The sequence below is a fragment of the Cynocephalus volans genome, chromosome 2 (assembly GCF_027409185.1).
Source record: "Cynocephalus volans isolate mCynVol1 chromosome 2, mCynVol1.pri, whole genome shotgun sequence".
NCBI lineage: Eukaryota > Metazoa > Chordata > Mammalia > Dermoptera > Cynocephalidae > Cynocephalus > Cynocephalus volans.
The window spans coordinates 124,495,177-124,512,992 of record NC_084461.1 but is presented as its reverse complement, the minus strand read 5'-3'; the positions used below and the strand labels follow the sequence as shown (position 1 = coordinate 124,512,992).

At 39.5% G+C, this 17,816-nt stretch overlaps 2 protein-coding genes across 2 annotated transcripts; both read right to left on the bottom strand.

Moving 5' to 3' along the window:
* Positions 1–4,738: 4,738 nt before the first annotated feature.
* LOC134369336 (protocadherin beta-17) lies at positions 4,739–7,129 on the bottom strand. The gene has a single exon (XM_063085729.1). It carries the CDS (start codon positions 7,127–7,129, stop codon positions 4,739–4,741), a length of 2,391 nt encoding a protein of 796 aa, XP_062941799.1.
* Positions 7,130–9,595: 2,466 nt separating this feature from the next.
* Positions 9,596–11,998, bottom strand: PCDHB6 (protocadherin beta 6). Its single transcript, XM_063087655.1, has one exon. The coding sequence runs from the start codon at positions 11,978–11,980 to the stop codon at positions 9,596–9,598; it is 2,385 nt and encodes a 794-aa protein (XP_062943725.1). The 5' UTR covers positions 11,981–11,998.
* Positions 11,999–17,816: the final 5,818 nt, after the last annotated feature.

Here is a 17,816-nt window from a genome sequence, read left to right as displayed (position 1 = left end):
GATCTACCATATGACCCAGCTATCTCACTGTTGGGAATATACCCAGAGGAATGGAAATCATCAAGTCGAAGGTATACCTGTTCCCCAATGTTCATCGCAGCACCCTTTCCAATAGCTAAGAGATGGAACCAGCCCAAATGTCCATCATCAGATGAGTGGATACGGAAAATGTGGTATATCTACACAGTGGAATACTACTCAGCTATAAAAAGAATGAAATACTGCCATTTGCAACGACATGGATGGACCTAGAGAGAATTATATTAAGTGAAAGAAGTCAGGCACAGAAAGAGAAAGATCACATGTTCTCACTTATTTGTGGGAGCTAAAAATAAATAAATACACACACACACACACACACACACACACACAAAGAAAAAACCCAGGGGAGAGCAGAGGGAAGAAGACATAACAATTACAATTCCTTGAAGTTGATAGGACAAGTGAATAGAAAGGACATTCTTGGGAGGGAGAGGGGAGAGGGAGGAGGGAGGGAGGATTCGGTAACTGGCCACAATAATCAACCACATTGTACATTGACAAAATAAAATAAAATTTGGAAGAAAAAAAAACATAGTTGGAAATCTTTATGACTTTGGATTGAGCAATGATTTCTTAGATATGACACCTAAAGTACAAGCAACTGAAGAACAAGTAGGTAAACTGACCTTCATCAAAACAAACAAACAAACAAAACCTTTGGGCTTCAAAGGATATTATTAATAAAGTGAAAAGACAACCACAGAATGGGAGAAAATACTTGTAAATCATATGTCTGATAAGGATCTAGTATCCAGAATATATTAAGAACTACCACTATTCAACAATAAAAAGATGAAAATTCAATTAGAAAATTGGCAAAGAATTTGAGTAAACATTTCTCCAAAAATATTCAAATGTCCAATAAGCATATGAAAAGATGCTCAACATTATTAGTCATTTGGGAGATGCAAATTGAACCGCAATACTTTACACCTTCTACATTGGCTATAATCAAAAAGAAAATAACAAGTGTTGGTGAGGATGTGGAGAAATTGGAACTCTCATATACTGTCAATAGGAGTGTAAATGGTGCAGTCACTTTGGAAAACAGTTGGAAAATTCCTCAAAAAGTTATAAAGAGTCACTACATGATTCCACAATTCAATCGTAGGTGTATACCCAAGAGGACTGAAAACATATGTCCACACAAAAACTTGTATATGAATGTTCCTGACAGCATTACTTGTAATAGCCAAAATGTATAAACAAACCCAAATTCCAAAACAAAATGAATGAACAAACAAAACGTGGTACTTCATACAATGAAATGTTTGGCTATAAAAAGGAATGAAGTACTGCTACATACTATAACATAGATGAACCTTTAAAACATTATGCTAACTGAAATAACCCAGACACAAAATGCTACATATTATGGGATTCCATTTGTATAAAATGTCCAGAACAGGCAAATCCAGAGACAGAAAGCTGATCAGTGGTTGTCAGACTGGAGGGAGGAGGAAATGAAGAGCAAATGCTGATGGGGTAATGAACATTTTAAAATGTTCTGGAATTAGGTAGTGATAATAAAATATACAACCTTTTGAATACACTAAAAGCCACCAAACTCTATGTTTCAAAAGGTGAATGTTATGGAATGTGAATTATATCTCACTAAAAACCTAAAAACTAAAAGGCTGCTATAGAAATATTCAGCTAACAAGAAATAACTTTTTGAAAGTAAAACTATGATAGCAAAGGTTTAAAATTCAGTCAGAAGAATGAAAAAATGAGCTGAGAAAATCTACTAGGATCCATGAAAATAAAGCCAAGAGACAGTAAATAGAATAAGGATTTTTAAAATTAAATATCAACCCAGGAGGTCACTATATAGCTGACAGGAGTCACAAAATAAAACAAAGAACATCAAGTGGAGGAAATAATTTTTTTTAAATTACAGAATATCCCCAACCCTGTCCTCATCTGAAGAATATGTCTCAGGACTGAAAAATCTCATTGAGTACCAAGCACAACGAATGACAAAATTCTTACACTATGACACAACAATGAAATTCTAGAACACTGGAGATATGAGAACCTAAATTCATGTATAGTAGGGTTTCTCAGCCTTAGTACTGTTGGCATTTGGGGCTAGATATTTTTTTGTAGAGAGCTCTCCTGTGCATTGTGGAATGTTTAGCAGCATCTCTGCCAGTTGTACCACGTCCTCTAGTTGTGACAGTCAAAAATGTTTTCAGACATTCCCAAATGTTTCTGGGTGGCAATATTGCCCCCAGTCAAGAACCAGGGATCTAGAGGGAAAATAAAGTTTCTCAGAAAATAACGGTTAATCAGAATGTTAATGATCATCTTAACAATGGAGATTAGAAGACGATGGAGGAATGCCTTCAAAATAATCGTGGCAAATAATCCCTAACCTATAATTCCATACCCAACAAAATCTTAAATAGACATTTGATTTTTTGACATCTGAAATTTTCAGACATCCAAACTCCCAATAAATTTATTATGAAATATTCTTCAGGAAATCAAGAAAGTAAACCAAGCAAGAAGAAGACATAAAATCTAGAATACAAAATCAGAGGAAGGAGATAAAAGAAATTCCCAGGTTGGTGGGTAGAGAAAACTGCCAGCTGTACAATAGTTCTAGAGAACAGATAGTGTTCAATTGAGCAGAAGTCTGGATAGCCCCAGGATGGCTCCAAGAAAAGGAACTGACACATTTCTTTATGAGTTTAACCATAAAATTAGAAACATTAGACTTTAGAAAGTTTGTGTATAACTTAAAAATATGTACACAGAAAAGTAAGTAAACTGAAAAAGGAGGCAATTATTAACTTAAGGGTAAAGGGAAGAGGCTTTTCTTTTTACTGTTGAGGCTCAGGTGTAAGCAATATTTACATCATAATAATTACACAAACACTACTTAAACAGATCTATAATATTTCTAGGTAACAGGATGAAGGAGAGAAAATGTGTATGTGTGTGTTTGTGTGTCGGCATACATGTCTCTTAAGAAAGGAAGTAGATGGATAATATCTAAAACTGATATTTGAGAAAAAGCATTTTAGAAGCATGTTATTTAAAAATATGGAAGTACACATGGAAAAAAAATAGCTAACAGCACTAAAAGTGGTTACTTATGGGCAGTCAGACTTGAATAAAAATATTTTTTAAAGTAGCATTCTATGACTTTAAATTGAATTTTAAAAGGCCACAAAGTGAGGAGTCTTCATGCACTTATGCACTTACGCCTGATAGCAAGAACTATCACAAAGGACTCTGCAAAGCCACAACTTTGCGCTGAGGGCATTGCAACCTTAATTTTTCAAAGTACTACTGCAAGGACATCTGCCCAGCAACTGCCTGTACAACCTCAGACTGGTGTCACCTTTGTTATCGATCCTTGTAGCAAAGGAAAATTATCCCCAGACAATTATGTAATCCTCCATCATTTTTTTCTTTAAAACCCTTTGTCTTCCTTTACCTCCCTGAAATACATGTGTAGTTTACTATGACATGTATTCCCATTGCAGTGCCTATTTTTGAATAAATATCACTTTCTTTTACACTGCTTCTCTCTGTTTCTTATTTAGGTTGATGTTGATAAGGTAACAATATATATAACAAAAAAAGTATAAATAAGGTTAGGAGAGGAGGGAAGTATAAGAATGTTTCTTTGTTCATTTTAAAGCAGGCAGTTAAGTGATGCTAACATCTTAATATGCATTATAATCTGTTTTTTCTAACCTTATAGGAATTATTTATCTAAGCTTATGCAAATTTCATTGTTTCACCTTTTGTTTTATTGTATTTAATCTGATAGTTTTAATTAGACGCTATAAATTTATTATAGATCCATTTTATAAAATTATTTCCATCTATTAAGTTATTACTTTATGAATTCATAGAAATGTTTTAGAATGTTGATGCAATGTTAGTAAAATCATCCCTCAGTCATAGAATAATGATGTTAATTGCTTTCTTTTTTGTACTTATTGCACATGTTTGAATCATGTAACTATATGTTATTTTAAAAAGATGAGAATCATTATTTACATACCAAAACCATTTATGTGGAAAAATCTTCATAAGTCTACCAACTTTTTTCTATCGTTTTTTAATGTAACAGGGATTGAATCCTTTAGAATAATAGTGATGTTCTAATTAAATGCTATCAATTTTGAAAGAAAATACTAAATAAGAAAATGTCACCCAGATAAAATATTGGTTCCTTTGAGGAAAGACAATAATAGTCTTTTTGAAAAAACACAACAGAAATCCAACAATTTACAAGATCACTAAAATTTCTGCATAAATAAAAATCATTTTTTAAAACTGAAAGCCATCATTGACAATAGAGTTAGATTCATGCTCGTGACAATCAGAAAGTTTGGAACATGATTGTTAATCATAACATGGTATCCATGAACATGCTCAAATATCAGAAATCTGAAATCTCCTGTGACTTCCAAAGCTCTGACCACCCCCACCAAAAAAAAAAAATCCTGAGAAACAGCATGTCTCTGCTATAGTGTGTGCATGCAATCTGTGAGATGGCACACAAAAACATTAGAGGGAATGTAAAATAGTCCAGGAGGTTGAAATAGCTACAAATATGACAATAATTACTAATGTGTGCATATGTAAGCTCTGTATGTGAATAAAAGGGCTGGGAACTTATAGATTGGTCAGCGAATACTATGATTTATCACGTGTCGTCCAAGTTACATTCCTAATTGAACCCAAACTGATTTCTAGAGTTGGGATTTTCTTCGGTGTCCCCAGCATTCGCTTCACCCAAAAAGTTGGGGAGTACCGATTGAAGAAACTTGAACTCGTTCCTTTCAGAGCTTTCTGCCAGGTAAACTTCACACTGATAATTCTGAGACAGGATCCCGGTACCGCTGACGTCCACCAGGTGGCCCGGAAAGCGGCCCCCAGGCACCGAGCAGCGGCCCTCCGAGGCCGCCCTGCGCCTCCTGCACAGCCGCACCGCCACCAACAGGAGCACCGAGAACAGGAAGAGCGAGGTGACCGAGGCCAGCGCGATGACCAAGTAGACGGTGAGCGAGTCGGCCTGTGCCCGCTCCGGCGCCGCTTCCGGCAGCGGCAGGTAGGGCTGGGAGAAGCCGTCCACCAGCAGCACGTGCAGCGTGACGGTGGCCGACAGCGGCGGCTCGCCATTGTCCTTGACCAGCACCAGCAGTCTGTGCCTGGCCGCGTCGCGCTCGCTCAGCAGCCGGGCCGTGCGCACCTCGCCGTTGTGCGCCCACACGCCGAACAGCCCGGGCTCCGTGGCCTTGAGCAGCTGGTACGACAGCCAGGCGTTCTGGCCCGAGTCGCCGTCCACCGCCACCACCTTGGTCACCAGGGAGCCCGCCTCGGCCTGCCTGGGCAGCAGCTCGGTGCAGGGCGCAGAGCCGTTCTGCAGCGGGTACAGCACGAAGGGCGCGTTGTCGTTGTCGTCCACCAGCACCACGCGCACCAGCGCGTCGCTGCTCAGCGCGGGGGAGCCTCTGTCTGCCGCACCCACGCGGAACTCGAACGCCCGCAGGGCCTCGTAGTCCAGCGACCGCAGGGCGAACAGGTGTCCGCTGTCCGCGTTGATGGACACCAGGGAGGCGAGGGCCAGGTGCGGGTCGTGGGTCGGCAGCAGCGAGTAGGTGACCTGGGCGTTGGTGCCCGAGTCTCTGTCTGTGGCGCTGACGCTGCCGATGTGCAGGGCGGGGCTGTTGTTCTCGCGGACGAACAGGGTGTAGGAGCTTTGTGTGAAGGCAGGGGCGTTGTCGTTGACGTCGGAGACCTGCACGGTTATGCTGTGCTCGGTTTTGAGCCTGGGCGTCCCCAAGTCGGTGACGGTGATGGTGATGTCGTACTCGGCTCTGACCTCTCTGTCCAGCGCTCCTTCTGTTACCAGGGTGTAGAAATTTTCTACAGTAGGTTTCAGAAGGAAGGGCAGATTGTCTTGGATGGAACACATCGTTTTTCCATTGTCCCCGGAGTCTAGATCTGAAATTCCGAAAATAGCGACCACCGTTTCTGGGGAGTTTTCTGGGATATCACTGACGAGGAAGGACACGGTCAGTTCAGGGGCGTTGTCGTTTACATCCGTCACTTTTATAGCTACTGTGCATTTTCCTGAAAGACCTCCACCATCTGAGGCCTCAATTTCCATGCTGTAAGATTGAATTTCCTCAAAATCCAACAGTTTTTTTAATCTAATTTCTCCCGTGACTGTGTTTATTTCAAAGGCCTGAAAAACTTGATTTGAGGATTGGAAAAATGTGTAGCTGAGCTCCCCGTGGGTCCCAGCATCTAAATCTATAGCGGAGACAGTGATGACAAGGGAACCTACAGGGCTGTTCTCTGGGACCTGCACCTCATAGACCTGCTGAGTAAATTCAGGGGCATTGTCATTGATATCCAGGACCAAGATGAGAACCTGGGAAGTCCCAGTCCTGGGAGGTGACCCACCGTCCAGCGCCAGGAGGGTTAACCTAAGCTCTGGCTGCTCCTCACGATCCAGCGCTTTGTACAGCACCAGCTCTGGGTATTTTCTGCCGTCGCTGAGATTGCGGGTGAAAAGGTGGAAATGGGAGTTGGTACTAATTATGTAGTTCTGAACTGTATTGCTACCTACGTCCGAATCTTCTGCTATTTTCAAAGGAAACGGAGTCCCTGGATAGCTACTTTCTGGGATTTTCAAGAGGATTTCATTTTCTAAGAATTCTGGGGCATGATCATTTATATCTTGGAGTTGTAGTTCACCTTGAATAAACTGCACTGGGTTTTTTAGTAACACCTGGAAATGCTGTATACATGGATCCGTGTCAGCACACAACTCCTCCCGGTCCAATTTTTCTTTTAGGAGCAAATTCCCAGTCTTTCGTTCGATCTGCAAATGCTGTTTGTTTCCTTTGGAAAGAATCTGGACGCCCCGCGCGGCCAGCTCCCCTATGCTCAGCCCCAGGTCTTTTGCTAGGTTGGCCACAAAAGAACCACTGTCCCTCTCTTCTAGAACGGAATACTTAATGGTTGCACTGCCCGCCTCCCACAATAGTAATAGGAAAATAATGGCGGTCACTTGCCTTTTCTTCGGCGCTTTGGGGAGCGGCGTCTCCATTGTTCCTCTGGGTCCAGAAGATGCAGTATTTAATCATAAAATAATTGCTTTATAGTCACAGCTATCTTGGCTTAATAATTTTGAGTTAGTTCTTTTTGACATTGACTGACATGGAGATAGCTGTCTCTCTGAAACCTTCTATCTCCCAGTAGTGCAAAATGTTTGCTTTTCGAGCCGGCAGAAACTGTTCTGCTTTTGTCACTGAGTCTCCAGTTTTCCACACTCTTAGCCTGCAGCGCCACCAAGCGTTCCTCTTTACAACTTCAGATAATTTTCATTTCAAAGCGCAATGTAACAGCTAAAACCTATCATATGACTTTTAGGTCTAGGCGTGTTATGTATTCCTCGCCCGGTCCGCGCCCTTCACCTCCCCGCCCCCACCCCACCCCTCATGCAGTCTTGTTCAGGTAGCTAGCAACAGTTGTGAGAGCAAAAATAACATCTATATCTACATCTATATTCATCTTATAAAGGTACAAGTTCATTACACAAAACTGGTCTAGGCGAATTCATTTATTCCTTTAACGAATATTTATCTGTGCAGGCATTCTTCTAGCTTCTGAAGATAAAAGTAAATGAAACACAAAAATCCTTGCTCTTGGGGAGTTTACATTCTATTACAAAAATACGGATTTGTTCTCTTGGGTCAGGAAAATTTACTGCATAAGTTTTTAAATCCAGTTTCTACTCCCAAATTGAAATGCGCCTGTAACTCTTGAAAGAAAATAAAAATGTAATTTCTTTTCAGTCTCTGGCATACATATCCTTTCGGAAAAAATTTTCTTCATAAATTCACTGTATGCAATGCCCAGTAAAGTTGAAAGAAAGTGGCCATTTGTTTTATTAGAAATCAGTATTAGCTCAGAATTCAATCTTTTCTACAAACATGACAAAGATGATAAAGTCAACAAAATCAAAAATAATGCTTTCTGGGAAAGGATTTTGACCTGTCTGCATTGAACAGGAGCCCATCCCAGTGTACCTACTCTGGGACTATGGAGATGGGGTCATTGAAAAACACCACTGCTCCAACTAGAGCCTTGTGGTTGGAGCAAAAATAGTGGGAGAAGCAAATACTCCCCCCCTCCCAAGAAGAAGAATGCTACTCCAAGGAGCGAGGGTAAATATCTGGGAATACAAAACAGTAAATGTTCCCTAAACTCACTGAATCAGTTGGTAATCACCCATGATAATTAACTTATTTAAACACTAAATGCAGCCAAATGTAATTTAGTTGAGCCCTGTTCCATTTAATTAAGAATAAAAATAAAATATTCACTGAACTGTCACTTTAATGTAAATTGCCTGCCTTTGTTAGGAGATTAAAAAGAGAGATTTTTCATGAAATACCACAAATATAACTGACACAAATATTTGTCTAATATGTGAAAACTGTGAAAGTAAGTGGTTTATGGTTAATAAAAATGATGCTTACACAGCACTATAAGGGAAAATCTGACTTTACCTAATAACCTGCCATTAATAGCTTACTTAGGTCTTGGCAGGTATCATATATAGAAGCTTGAGAAAGTGAGAGGAGTTTGGAAAAATGTAATTTGAATTTTACAAAACTATATCTTTGAACTTTCAACTTGTTAGGAACAAGGAGATAAAATGTTATCTCAAGCACTTTATGTTCTATAATAGAGTGAAGGGTGAGTGGAAGGGTGTTTTCTGCTTTGAAAGAAAACAAAACAGTGATTAACTAAGTAGTGGTATTTAAGAATTTCACTCACTGACAAGGGTACTTTAATGTAGAGAGAATATTAGAATCTTTATTCATAGAAAGTGTATTTTAGGAAGAAATTCACTACTTGAAGTTAGTAACAGTAAATATTTATTAAACATTTATAATTGGCTTGGTGTTTTTTTTAAAAGGACCATCATGTTCTTACATGAGGCTGATGAATTGTAATTTAATATGTTGACACCTCAGTAAAGTCTATTTTCATATATTATATGTGCTAGTGTTGACTGTTACGGTACACTGAAATACACACAAGTAAAATGGCTAAGTGTTTAGCTATCTTTAGTGTTTGTCTTTAGTGTTACATACTGTAGGAGTTACCACAAAATAAGAGTTACATTGTAAGGTTAAATAATATCAAATTCTTACATTTAAAACATAGTCCCACATGGCAATGTCACCAACAAACAAATGTCACCAATAGTTAGAAATGTAATCTTACTTATTAAGTACATTAGAATATATTTTTGTAAAAAGAATAGATGACTTAATTTTAATGCCAAATACACTCATGTGAGGGTAGTAAAAACAACTACTAAGCATAAAGAGAGAAAATACTGCATACTCACAGTATATGGCTTTTTAAAAATGTCAACCTAAGAATAGTAGTAAAATAAGCAAGAAACAAGCCTTCAATAACATGCATTAATAACATGCAACTTTAAGTTAAAAGAGATTTCCAAACTCAGTAAGTAGGGCATAGCAGAAAAACCCAGCACTTAACCGAATGGGAAGCTATTCTCAAAGGTGGGGCTTTCCTCCATTTCCTTCCCAGTACCCTGAGGAGGAAAGTTAGGCATAATCGGCCTCAGAAACTTGAACTCGCTGGTCCCTGACTCTCCCATCAGACACACCTCATACTGGTAGCTCTGGGACAGGGTCCCCGTACCGCTGACGTCCACCAGGTGGCCCGGAAAGCGGCCCCCAGGCACCGAGCAGCGGCCCTCCGAGGCCGCCCTGCGCCTCCTGCACAGCCGCACCGCCACCAACAGGAGCACCGAGAACAGGAAGAGCGAGGTGACCGAGGCCAGCGCGATGACCAAGTAGACGGTGAGCGAGTCGGCCTGAGCCCGCTCCGGCGCCGCTTCCGGCAGCGGCAGGTAGGGCTGGGAGAAGCCGTCCACCAGCAGCACGTGCAGCGTAACGGTGGCCGACAGCGGCGGCTCGCCATTGTCCTTGACCAGCACCAGCAGTCTGTGCCTGGCCGCGTCGCGCTCGCTCAGCAGCCGGGCCGTGCGCACCTCGCCGTTGTGCGCCCACACGCCGAACAGCCCGGGCTCCGTGGCCTTGAGCAGCTGGTACGACAGCCAGGCGTTCTGGCCCGAGTCGCCGTCCACCGCCACCACCTTGGTCACCAGGGAGCCCGCCTCGGCCTGCCTGGGCAGCAGCTCGGTGCAGGGCGCAGAGCCGTTCTGCAGCGGGTACAGCACGAAGGGCGCGTTGTCGTTGTCGTCCACCAGCACCACGCGCACCAGCGCGTCGCTGCTCAGCGCGGGGGAGCCTCTGTCTGCCGCGCCCACGCGGAACTCGAACGCCCGCAGGGCCTCGTAGTCCAGCGACCGCAGGGCGAACAGGTGTCCGCTGTCCGCGTTGATGGACACCAGGGAGGCGAGGGCCAGGTGCGGGTCGTGGGTCGGCAGCAGCGAGTAGGTGACCTGGGCGTTGGTGCCCGAGTCTCTGTCTGTGGCGCTGACGCTGCCGATGTGCAGGGCGGGGCTGTTGTTCTCGCGGACGAACAGGGTGTAGGAGCTTTGTGTGAAGGCAGGGGCGTTGTCGTTGACGTCGGAGACCTGCACGGTTATGCTGTGCTCGGTTTTGAGCCTGGGTGTCCCCAAGTCGGTGACGGTGATGGTGATGTTGTACTCGGCTGTGACCTCTCTGTCCAGCGCTCCTTCTGTTACCAGGGTGTAGAAATTCTCCGCTGAGGGTCTTAGAAAAAAAGGGAGATTGTCATCTATAGAACAAATAACTTGTTGGTTATGTCCGGAGTCTGCATCTGAAACACTAAAAACTGCCACTGTGATATCTGGCAAGTTTTCGGGGATGGGGCTAATAAGTGAGGACATGGTCACTTCAGGGGCGTTGTCATTCACGTCCAGGACCTTGACGACTAAAGAGCATTTTCCTGTTAGACCCCCGCCATCTGTGGCTTCAACATCCACGTGATAAGACTGAAATTCCTCAAAATCCAAAGTCTTTCTCAGTCGAATTTCTCCTGTGATCGCGTTTATTTCGAAGGGTTGAATAACGTCATCGACTTGAAAAAGGGCATAAGATACCTCCCCAAAGGATCCTGCATCTAAATCTCTCGCTGAGACGGTAGTAACCATAGAGCCGAGAGGGCTGTTCTCAGGAACTTGCGCTTCATAGAGCTCCTGAGCAAACTCGGGGGCGTTGTCATTGCTGTCTAAGACCAGTATCTGAATCTTTGTTGTCCCTGACCGGGGCGGAGACCCACCATCCAGCGCGGTGAGTGTTAGTGTGAGTTGGGGCTGTTCTTCGCGGTCCAATGCGTTTTCCAGCACTAGCTCCGGGAACTTCCTGCCGTCGCTGCGACTGCGGGTGTGAACTTGGAAGTGAGGGTTGGAGCTAACGGTATAGCTCTGAAGGCTGTTGCTGCCAGAGTCTAAATCCTGTGCCATTTTCAAAGCAAATGCCTTTCCTGGCATTGTAATTTCTGATATTTTCAGGCGGATTTCTCTGGCAGGGAACTCTGGGGTGTGGTCATTTATATCTCTGACTCTCAAGGCAGCCTGGAAAAACTGCAAGGGGTTTTCCAATAATACTTGGAAAGGTAGCACACACGGCTCAGTGGAGCCACAGAGCTCCTCCCGGTCCATTTTCTCAGTAAGCAGCAAATCATAGGTCTGCGGTTCAAAGTGCAAATGCTGTCTGTTCCCCTTGAAAACAACCCGGGCACCCCGAGTGGCCAGCTCTCCCACCCTGAGTCCCAGGTCCTTCGTCAAGTTGGCCACAAACGTGCCACTTTCTGTCTCTTCTAGGACAGAATACTGAATCGATTCTGAATGGACCCCCCACAAAAGCATCAGTATAATAAAAATCGCCACTTGCCTTTTCTTGTGCTGTACTTTCATTTGTGCCATCAATATGGTTATGCTTGATTCCAGAGGAAAAATCCTTTTCAGCTCCCGATCACCACGTCCACCGTTGACCCTCCAAAATATCTTTGCTATAGATTTTTGAATTCATTCTTATAAATTGTCTGGTGCTGACTGCCTTCCAGAACACTTCTAGCTTAGCCGGAAATGGGTTCTCTATTTTTACTTTGGCTTCTGGGTGAAATGGAGTCCACTGAATCTGCAGACCTTTTATTCACTCTCTTAGCCTGCACCGCCACCATGCGTTGAAATGAATAACTTCATGAGGTATTTTCAGATCAATCCCATTTCCAAAATCTGAACACAGGAAGACTTTAAGGTTGAGTCAGAGTTTCTCAGACGTAGTATGTAAACTGCATGGATAAAGAATTGTTTGGATGTCTCGTGTTGTGTGTGTGGTTTTGTTTTCAAGCCAATTCCCGGGCTGCCCTCCAGATCTTGAATCAAATTCTCTGGTGGTGCTAATCTGCATTGATTGAACTTTCCTCTTAAGTAATTCTCATGAATACTAACATTTAAGAATCACTCCCTCAAGTAATGTAAACTTCCTACAATCAACTTCGATTATTTAGCAGTGCATTTTATCTCTGATGAGCCATGTAACTTATGAGTCTAAGAGGTACACTATTTAATTGTCCCAATAAACAAATCAACAAACTATACAAAAAGTAGAAGTTGGTTAGGAACAATAAATTCTCTAAATTATGACTCACAAATAGCATAAACAACAGACTTACTTTGTTATGTGGTTACACCTTCAAGTAAAGAGAATAATTAAGCTATTAGAAGGAAAATTGGTGCCAAGAAATACTTATGGTAGATGTATCTAAGCAAATTATTATTTAAGAGAGGAGCTGGGAACAATCAAGTACTTGTATTTGTCATAAGCATTTTAGTATTTCTCTTCATTTCTGTATGAATAGAATTGGTCTTGATTTTAAGAGACTTGTGCATTTTATCCTAATTTTTTGTTAAATTCCCATCTTGCACTAATTAACCACTCAAGGTCTAAACACAAGGATATTTCAAAAAATTCACGGAAAGATTTGTATTGTCTTTTAACCCTATTTTCCATGAACTTTTTGAAGTACCCTCATATATTACCCTGCTGTAAGGACATGATGCAATGCACAAAACAAATGTTAGTCTCCTCTTCCACCATCCTCTAACAGCAAGGACACTAGATCTTATAAATACAGTCAAATAAAGTGATGTAAAAAGGTGAATTACATTTGAATAAATACCACAGAATTCAGTGATGGAATATCATGGCCATATCCATTCCTATCCCCAGTTTCTGCTCAGATGAATTAGAAAATGTCTCTAAATATCCCCAAAACACATGAAATGGATCAGTGCACATATAAGAACACAAAAATGCAAAACATAATTCATTTCAGATTGATTTCATATTTATTGAGACATGAAATCAAATGAGTTCACACAAAATTGACTTCAGGTAAGAGCCAAGATGGTGGAAGACTAAAATGAGAAGATTTTTCAAAATACTTCAACCCTAGGCAAAATAAACAAAGCTAAATATAATTTAAAGTCTGAACAGATGAGATCATCTTGTAGTTAAAAATCACTTCTATGTGGCCAGAAGGATAAGGAGACTATCAGTGTGAGCAGCCTCCAGAGTTCACTTGATAAGTATCATGGAGACTAGGATATGAATAACAAAAATAAACTGATGAAGTAAAACCAATGATCATAAACATCTTGGATGAGTTTTGTTTCTTCTCTGAAACAAGGCTATTTCTATCTCAATCCTAAATGCTTCCTTCTTTCAGTGGGCATTCTGAGTTCTGATTCCAGCATAATGGCAACTCTGGCACCCACAAAATCCTTCATTCGCTCTCTTTGCCTGCAGCACCATCAAGTGTCTTCAAATACAGCTTATTGAATTATTTTTCATTTTAAAGCAAATTTTATCAGCAGAACCGTAGGTGCCAAACTCAATTTAGATCAATTTGAAATACTTTTGACAATAGTGGTAGTTATGATAAAGAGAAAGAATATACTACCTCAACATACCCCAAAAAGATATCAATTGGCTATGCCAAGAAACTGTCTTTTTATAGAAAGTGAATTACATTAGATTTCTTCAGGATAATGCTTCTCTGCTTTGCTCTCTTTTGCTTTGCTTTGATTTGCAAGATTGTAGCGGAATTAACTTTGCTTTCATAAACATATTCTCATAAGGAATCATTAATTTTTAAATGTTTTATTATGGAAAAATTCCAACATATACAAAGTAAACAGAATAAGGTTCTATGCACACATCACCCAGCTTCACAACATTCTGTCTTCTTGTTTCATCTATACTTTTTCCTCCATTCTCTGCCTCCCACTTAATGATTACTTTTGTACAGTTCTTTTCTAGAGGAAATGTGTACATATATTGAAATGCACCAATCTTAACTGTACCATTTTGACAAGTGGATCCATCATGTAACACATACTTCCTTCAAGATACAGATATAGCTTAGCTTTAATAATTGGGTGGCAAAACCCTGGTCTCCTCTACGTAGCAAGGAAAGGCAGACAATATAAAAAAACAAAAAATAAATAAAAGTGCTATGCCCCATATTCTTTATGCTCATATTTGCTACAGTGAAGTTATAAATGTTTTAAAGATTAATTTAGCTTAATTATTACCAGCTAGCTGAAGTTGTATTTTAACTGATCGAATATTGTACGGTATATTGAAATAGTGTTTAGTTATCTTAGAATTATTGCATAGTTGATCAAGCTGATTTTTATTTTGTGCTTCAAATATATGTTTTCCTTTAAAACCATTATAAGTTTTAAAAATTCTTCAAGTTTACCAAAAGTGAAAGATAAAGATTAACCTTCAAGGATGAATTGAAATTTTTATAACTCTTCTTTAATTCAGTTATATTCAAAGAAAAACACAATAATTCAGGGAAAAGATAGAGATGATATGTAAGCAGTCACTTAAAGAAACCTCTCAATTGATAAGAAATATGCTGCAGATAAGTTAGAAAATATAAAAGATTTGATGTTAAATCATATTCGAAATCTCAAGTGGTTAGATAAGAAGTGTCAGCGTTGCTAGAGGTTTGTCAATTTTGTTGATATTTTACAAGAAAAACAGTTCTTTGTTTCATTTACTTTCTTTGTTACTTTTTGTTTTAATTTCCTTGATTTCTTCTATTATCTTTATTATTTCCTTCCTTCTGCATGCTTTGTGTTTATTTTGCTCATCTTTTTCTAGTTTCTTGAGGTGGAAGCTTGAAGTGGTAAAATGGTGGGTGATTGACTTGAGAGTTTTCCTCTTTTCTAATATATGCATTTGGTGCTATAAATTTCTCTTTTTGCACTGCTTTAGCTATGTCTCATAAATTTTGATATGTTGTATTTTCATTTTCAGTTCAGTTCAATGTATTTTTAAATTTTCCTTGAGACTTCCTCTTTGATCCATAGATTATTTAGAAGTACATACATTGTTTAGTTTCTAAGGGTTTGAAGATTTTCCTGTTATCTTTTCATTATTAGTGTTTATTTTAATTCCATTGTGATTGGAGAACCCACTCTGTATGATTTTGCTTTTAAATTGGTTGAAGTTTGTTTTATGGCCCAGGATGTGGTCTATGCTATACATGTTCTGTAGGCATTTGAAAAGAATGTGGATTTTGGGGTTGGGTGGAGTGTTCTATAAATATGAGTTAGATAACTGTTGGTTGATGGTGTTGTTGAGTTCTTTGTTCCCCTGCTGATTTTCTGTCTGGTTGTTCTAACAGTTGTTAAGAGAGTGCCATTGAAGTCTCCAACTATAATTGTGGTTTTGTCTTTTTCGTTTTTATCACTTTTTGCTGCATTTATTTTGCAGCTCTGTTCTTTTGTGTATACACAATTAGGATTGCTACATTTTCTTCTTTTATAATTATATAACATTCCACTCTGTCTCTGTTAATTTTCTTTGCTCTGATGCCTACTTTATCTGATATTATTATGGCCACTCCTGTTTTATTTTTATTATTAATGTTTGCATAATATTTTTTCTACCTTTTTTCTTTTTAATCTGCCTATATCATCATGTTTGAAATGAAGTTTCTTGTAGACAACATATAGTTGGGTCGTGATTTTTTAAACCCATTCTCTCAACATCATTTTTTAAATTGGTGTGCTTAGACCATTTACTTTTATTATTATTATTATTATTTTTGGCTGCTGGCTGCTATGGCTATCTGAACCCTTGACCTTGGTGTTACCAGGCAGAGTTCTAACCAACTGAGCAAACTGGCCAGCCTAGACCATTTACATTTAATGTAATTATTGATATGTAGAGCTTAAGTCTGCCTTTCATTTTGTCTTGTTTTCTGTTTGTTCTAGGTTTTTGTTTGTTTGTTTGTTTCTGTTTTCTTTTTTCTAAATTCCTGTGGGTTATTAGAACATATTTTAGAACTCCACTTTTATTTATCTATAGTGTTTATTTAGCATATCATTTAATATAACTTTTTAGTGGTCTAGGGTATTATATTATGTATATATAACTTATTATAACTTATTGGTTTCATCATATTAACAGTTCAAGTGAAGTGTAGAAAACTGTCTCCCTTTATGTCCCTTTACCCTCCTCCATTTATAATATAATTGTCTTAAATATTTCCTCTACATATGTTTAGAGCCACAACAGACAGTGTTATAATTTTGGATTCAACCACCAAACATAATTTAGAAACCTCTGGAAGAGAAGCAAGTTCTATTGTATTTATCTATATTTTTGTTTCTTCTGTTGTTTCTTTTTTCCTGATGTTCCAAGATTACTTTTTTTTCTTTCAGTTTGAAGAACTTTCTTTAGCCACTCCTTTAGAGTTGGGCCACTGGCAACAAATTCTTTTCCTAAAGGATATTTTCATTGGATTTAGAATTCTGGCTTGACAATTCTTTTCTTTCAGCACTTGAAAAATATTGTGCAACTCCCTTCTGAACTTCATGGTTTCTGATGAGAAACCTACTATCATACAAATTGTTCTTGCCTTATAGGTAAGGTGTCATTTCTCTCTCACTGTTTTTGAGACATTTCCCTTGAATTTGGTTTTCAAAAATTTGACAATGATGTTTCTTCGTGTTGATTTCTTTGGGTTTATACTGTTTGAGATTTGTTTGGCTTCTTGAATCTCTGGATTTATGTCTTTTGCCAATTTGGGAAGTTCTTAGCCATTATTTCTATGAGAACTTTTCCAGTCCCACCCTCTTTCTCCTTTCTTTCTGGGACTTCAATGACAAATATGTTAGATCTTTGGTTATTGTCCCACAGGTCCCTGAAGCTCTGTTCATTTTTTTACAACCAATTTTCTGCTTGTTGTTCAGATTGGGTAATTTCTATTGTTCTATGTTTTAGTTCACTAATTCTTTCTTTGTCCCCACCATTCTGCTGTTGAGCCCATATGTTGACTTTCTAATTTTAACTATATCTTTAATTTCTAAAATTTTTGTTGATGTTTCTTTATATTTTCTATTTTTTGCTGAGACTCTATTTTTTCAATTGTTTCTAATACATTCATAGTTGCTCACTGAAGCACTTTTAAAAGTCTGTTTTAAAATCTTTGTCAGATAATCCTAACATCTCTGTTATCTTGGTGTTGGCATCTATTAATTGTCTATTTAATTCACTTTGATATCTTCCTGGTTCTTGCTATGACCCAAATAGTCCCTTCCTGGATGTGCATGTACCCAGAAGGAACTCTTGCCTGAGCACATAAGGAGATATATTCAAGAATACTTATAGAAGCATTGTAAAAGTAAAATAATTCTTAGAGCAACCCGAAAGTCAATCAACAGTAAAATAAAA

Bases quoted from the DNA above. Each gene is read 5' to 3' on its own strand.
- PCDHB6 (XM_063087655.1), bottom strand. From the start codon at position 11,980: ATGGCACAAATGAAAGTACAGCACAAGAAAAGGCAAGTGGCGATTTTT.
- LOC134369336 (XM_063085729.1), bottom strand. From the start codon at position 7,129: ATGGAGACGCCGCTCCCCAAAGCGCCGAAGAAAAGGCAAGTGACCGCC.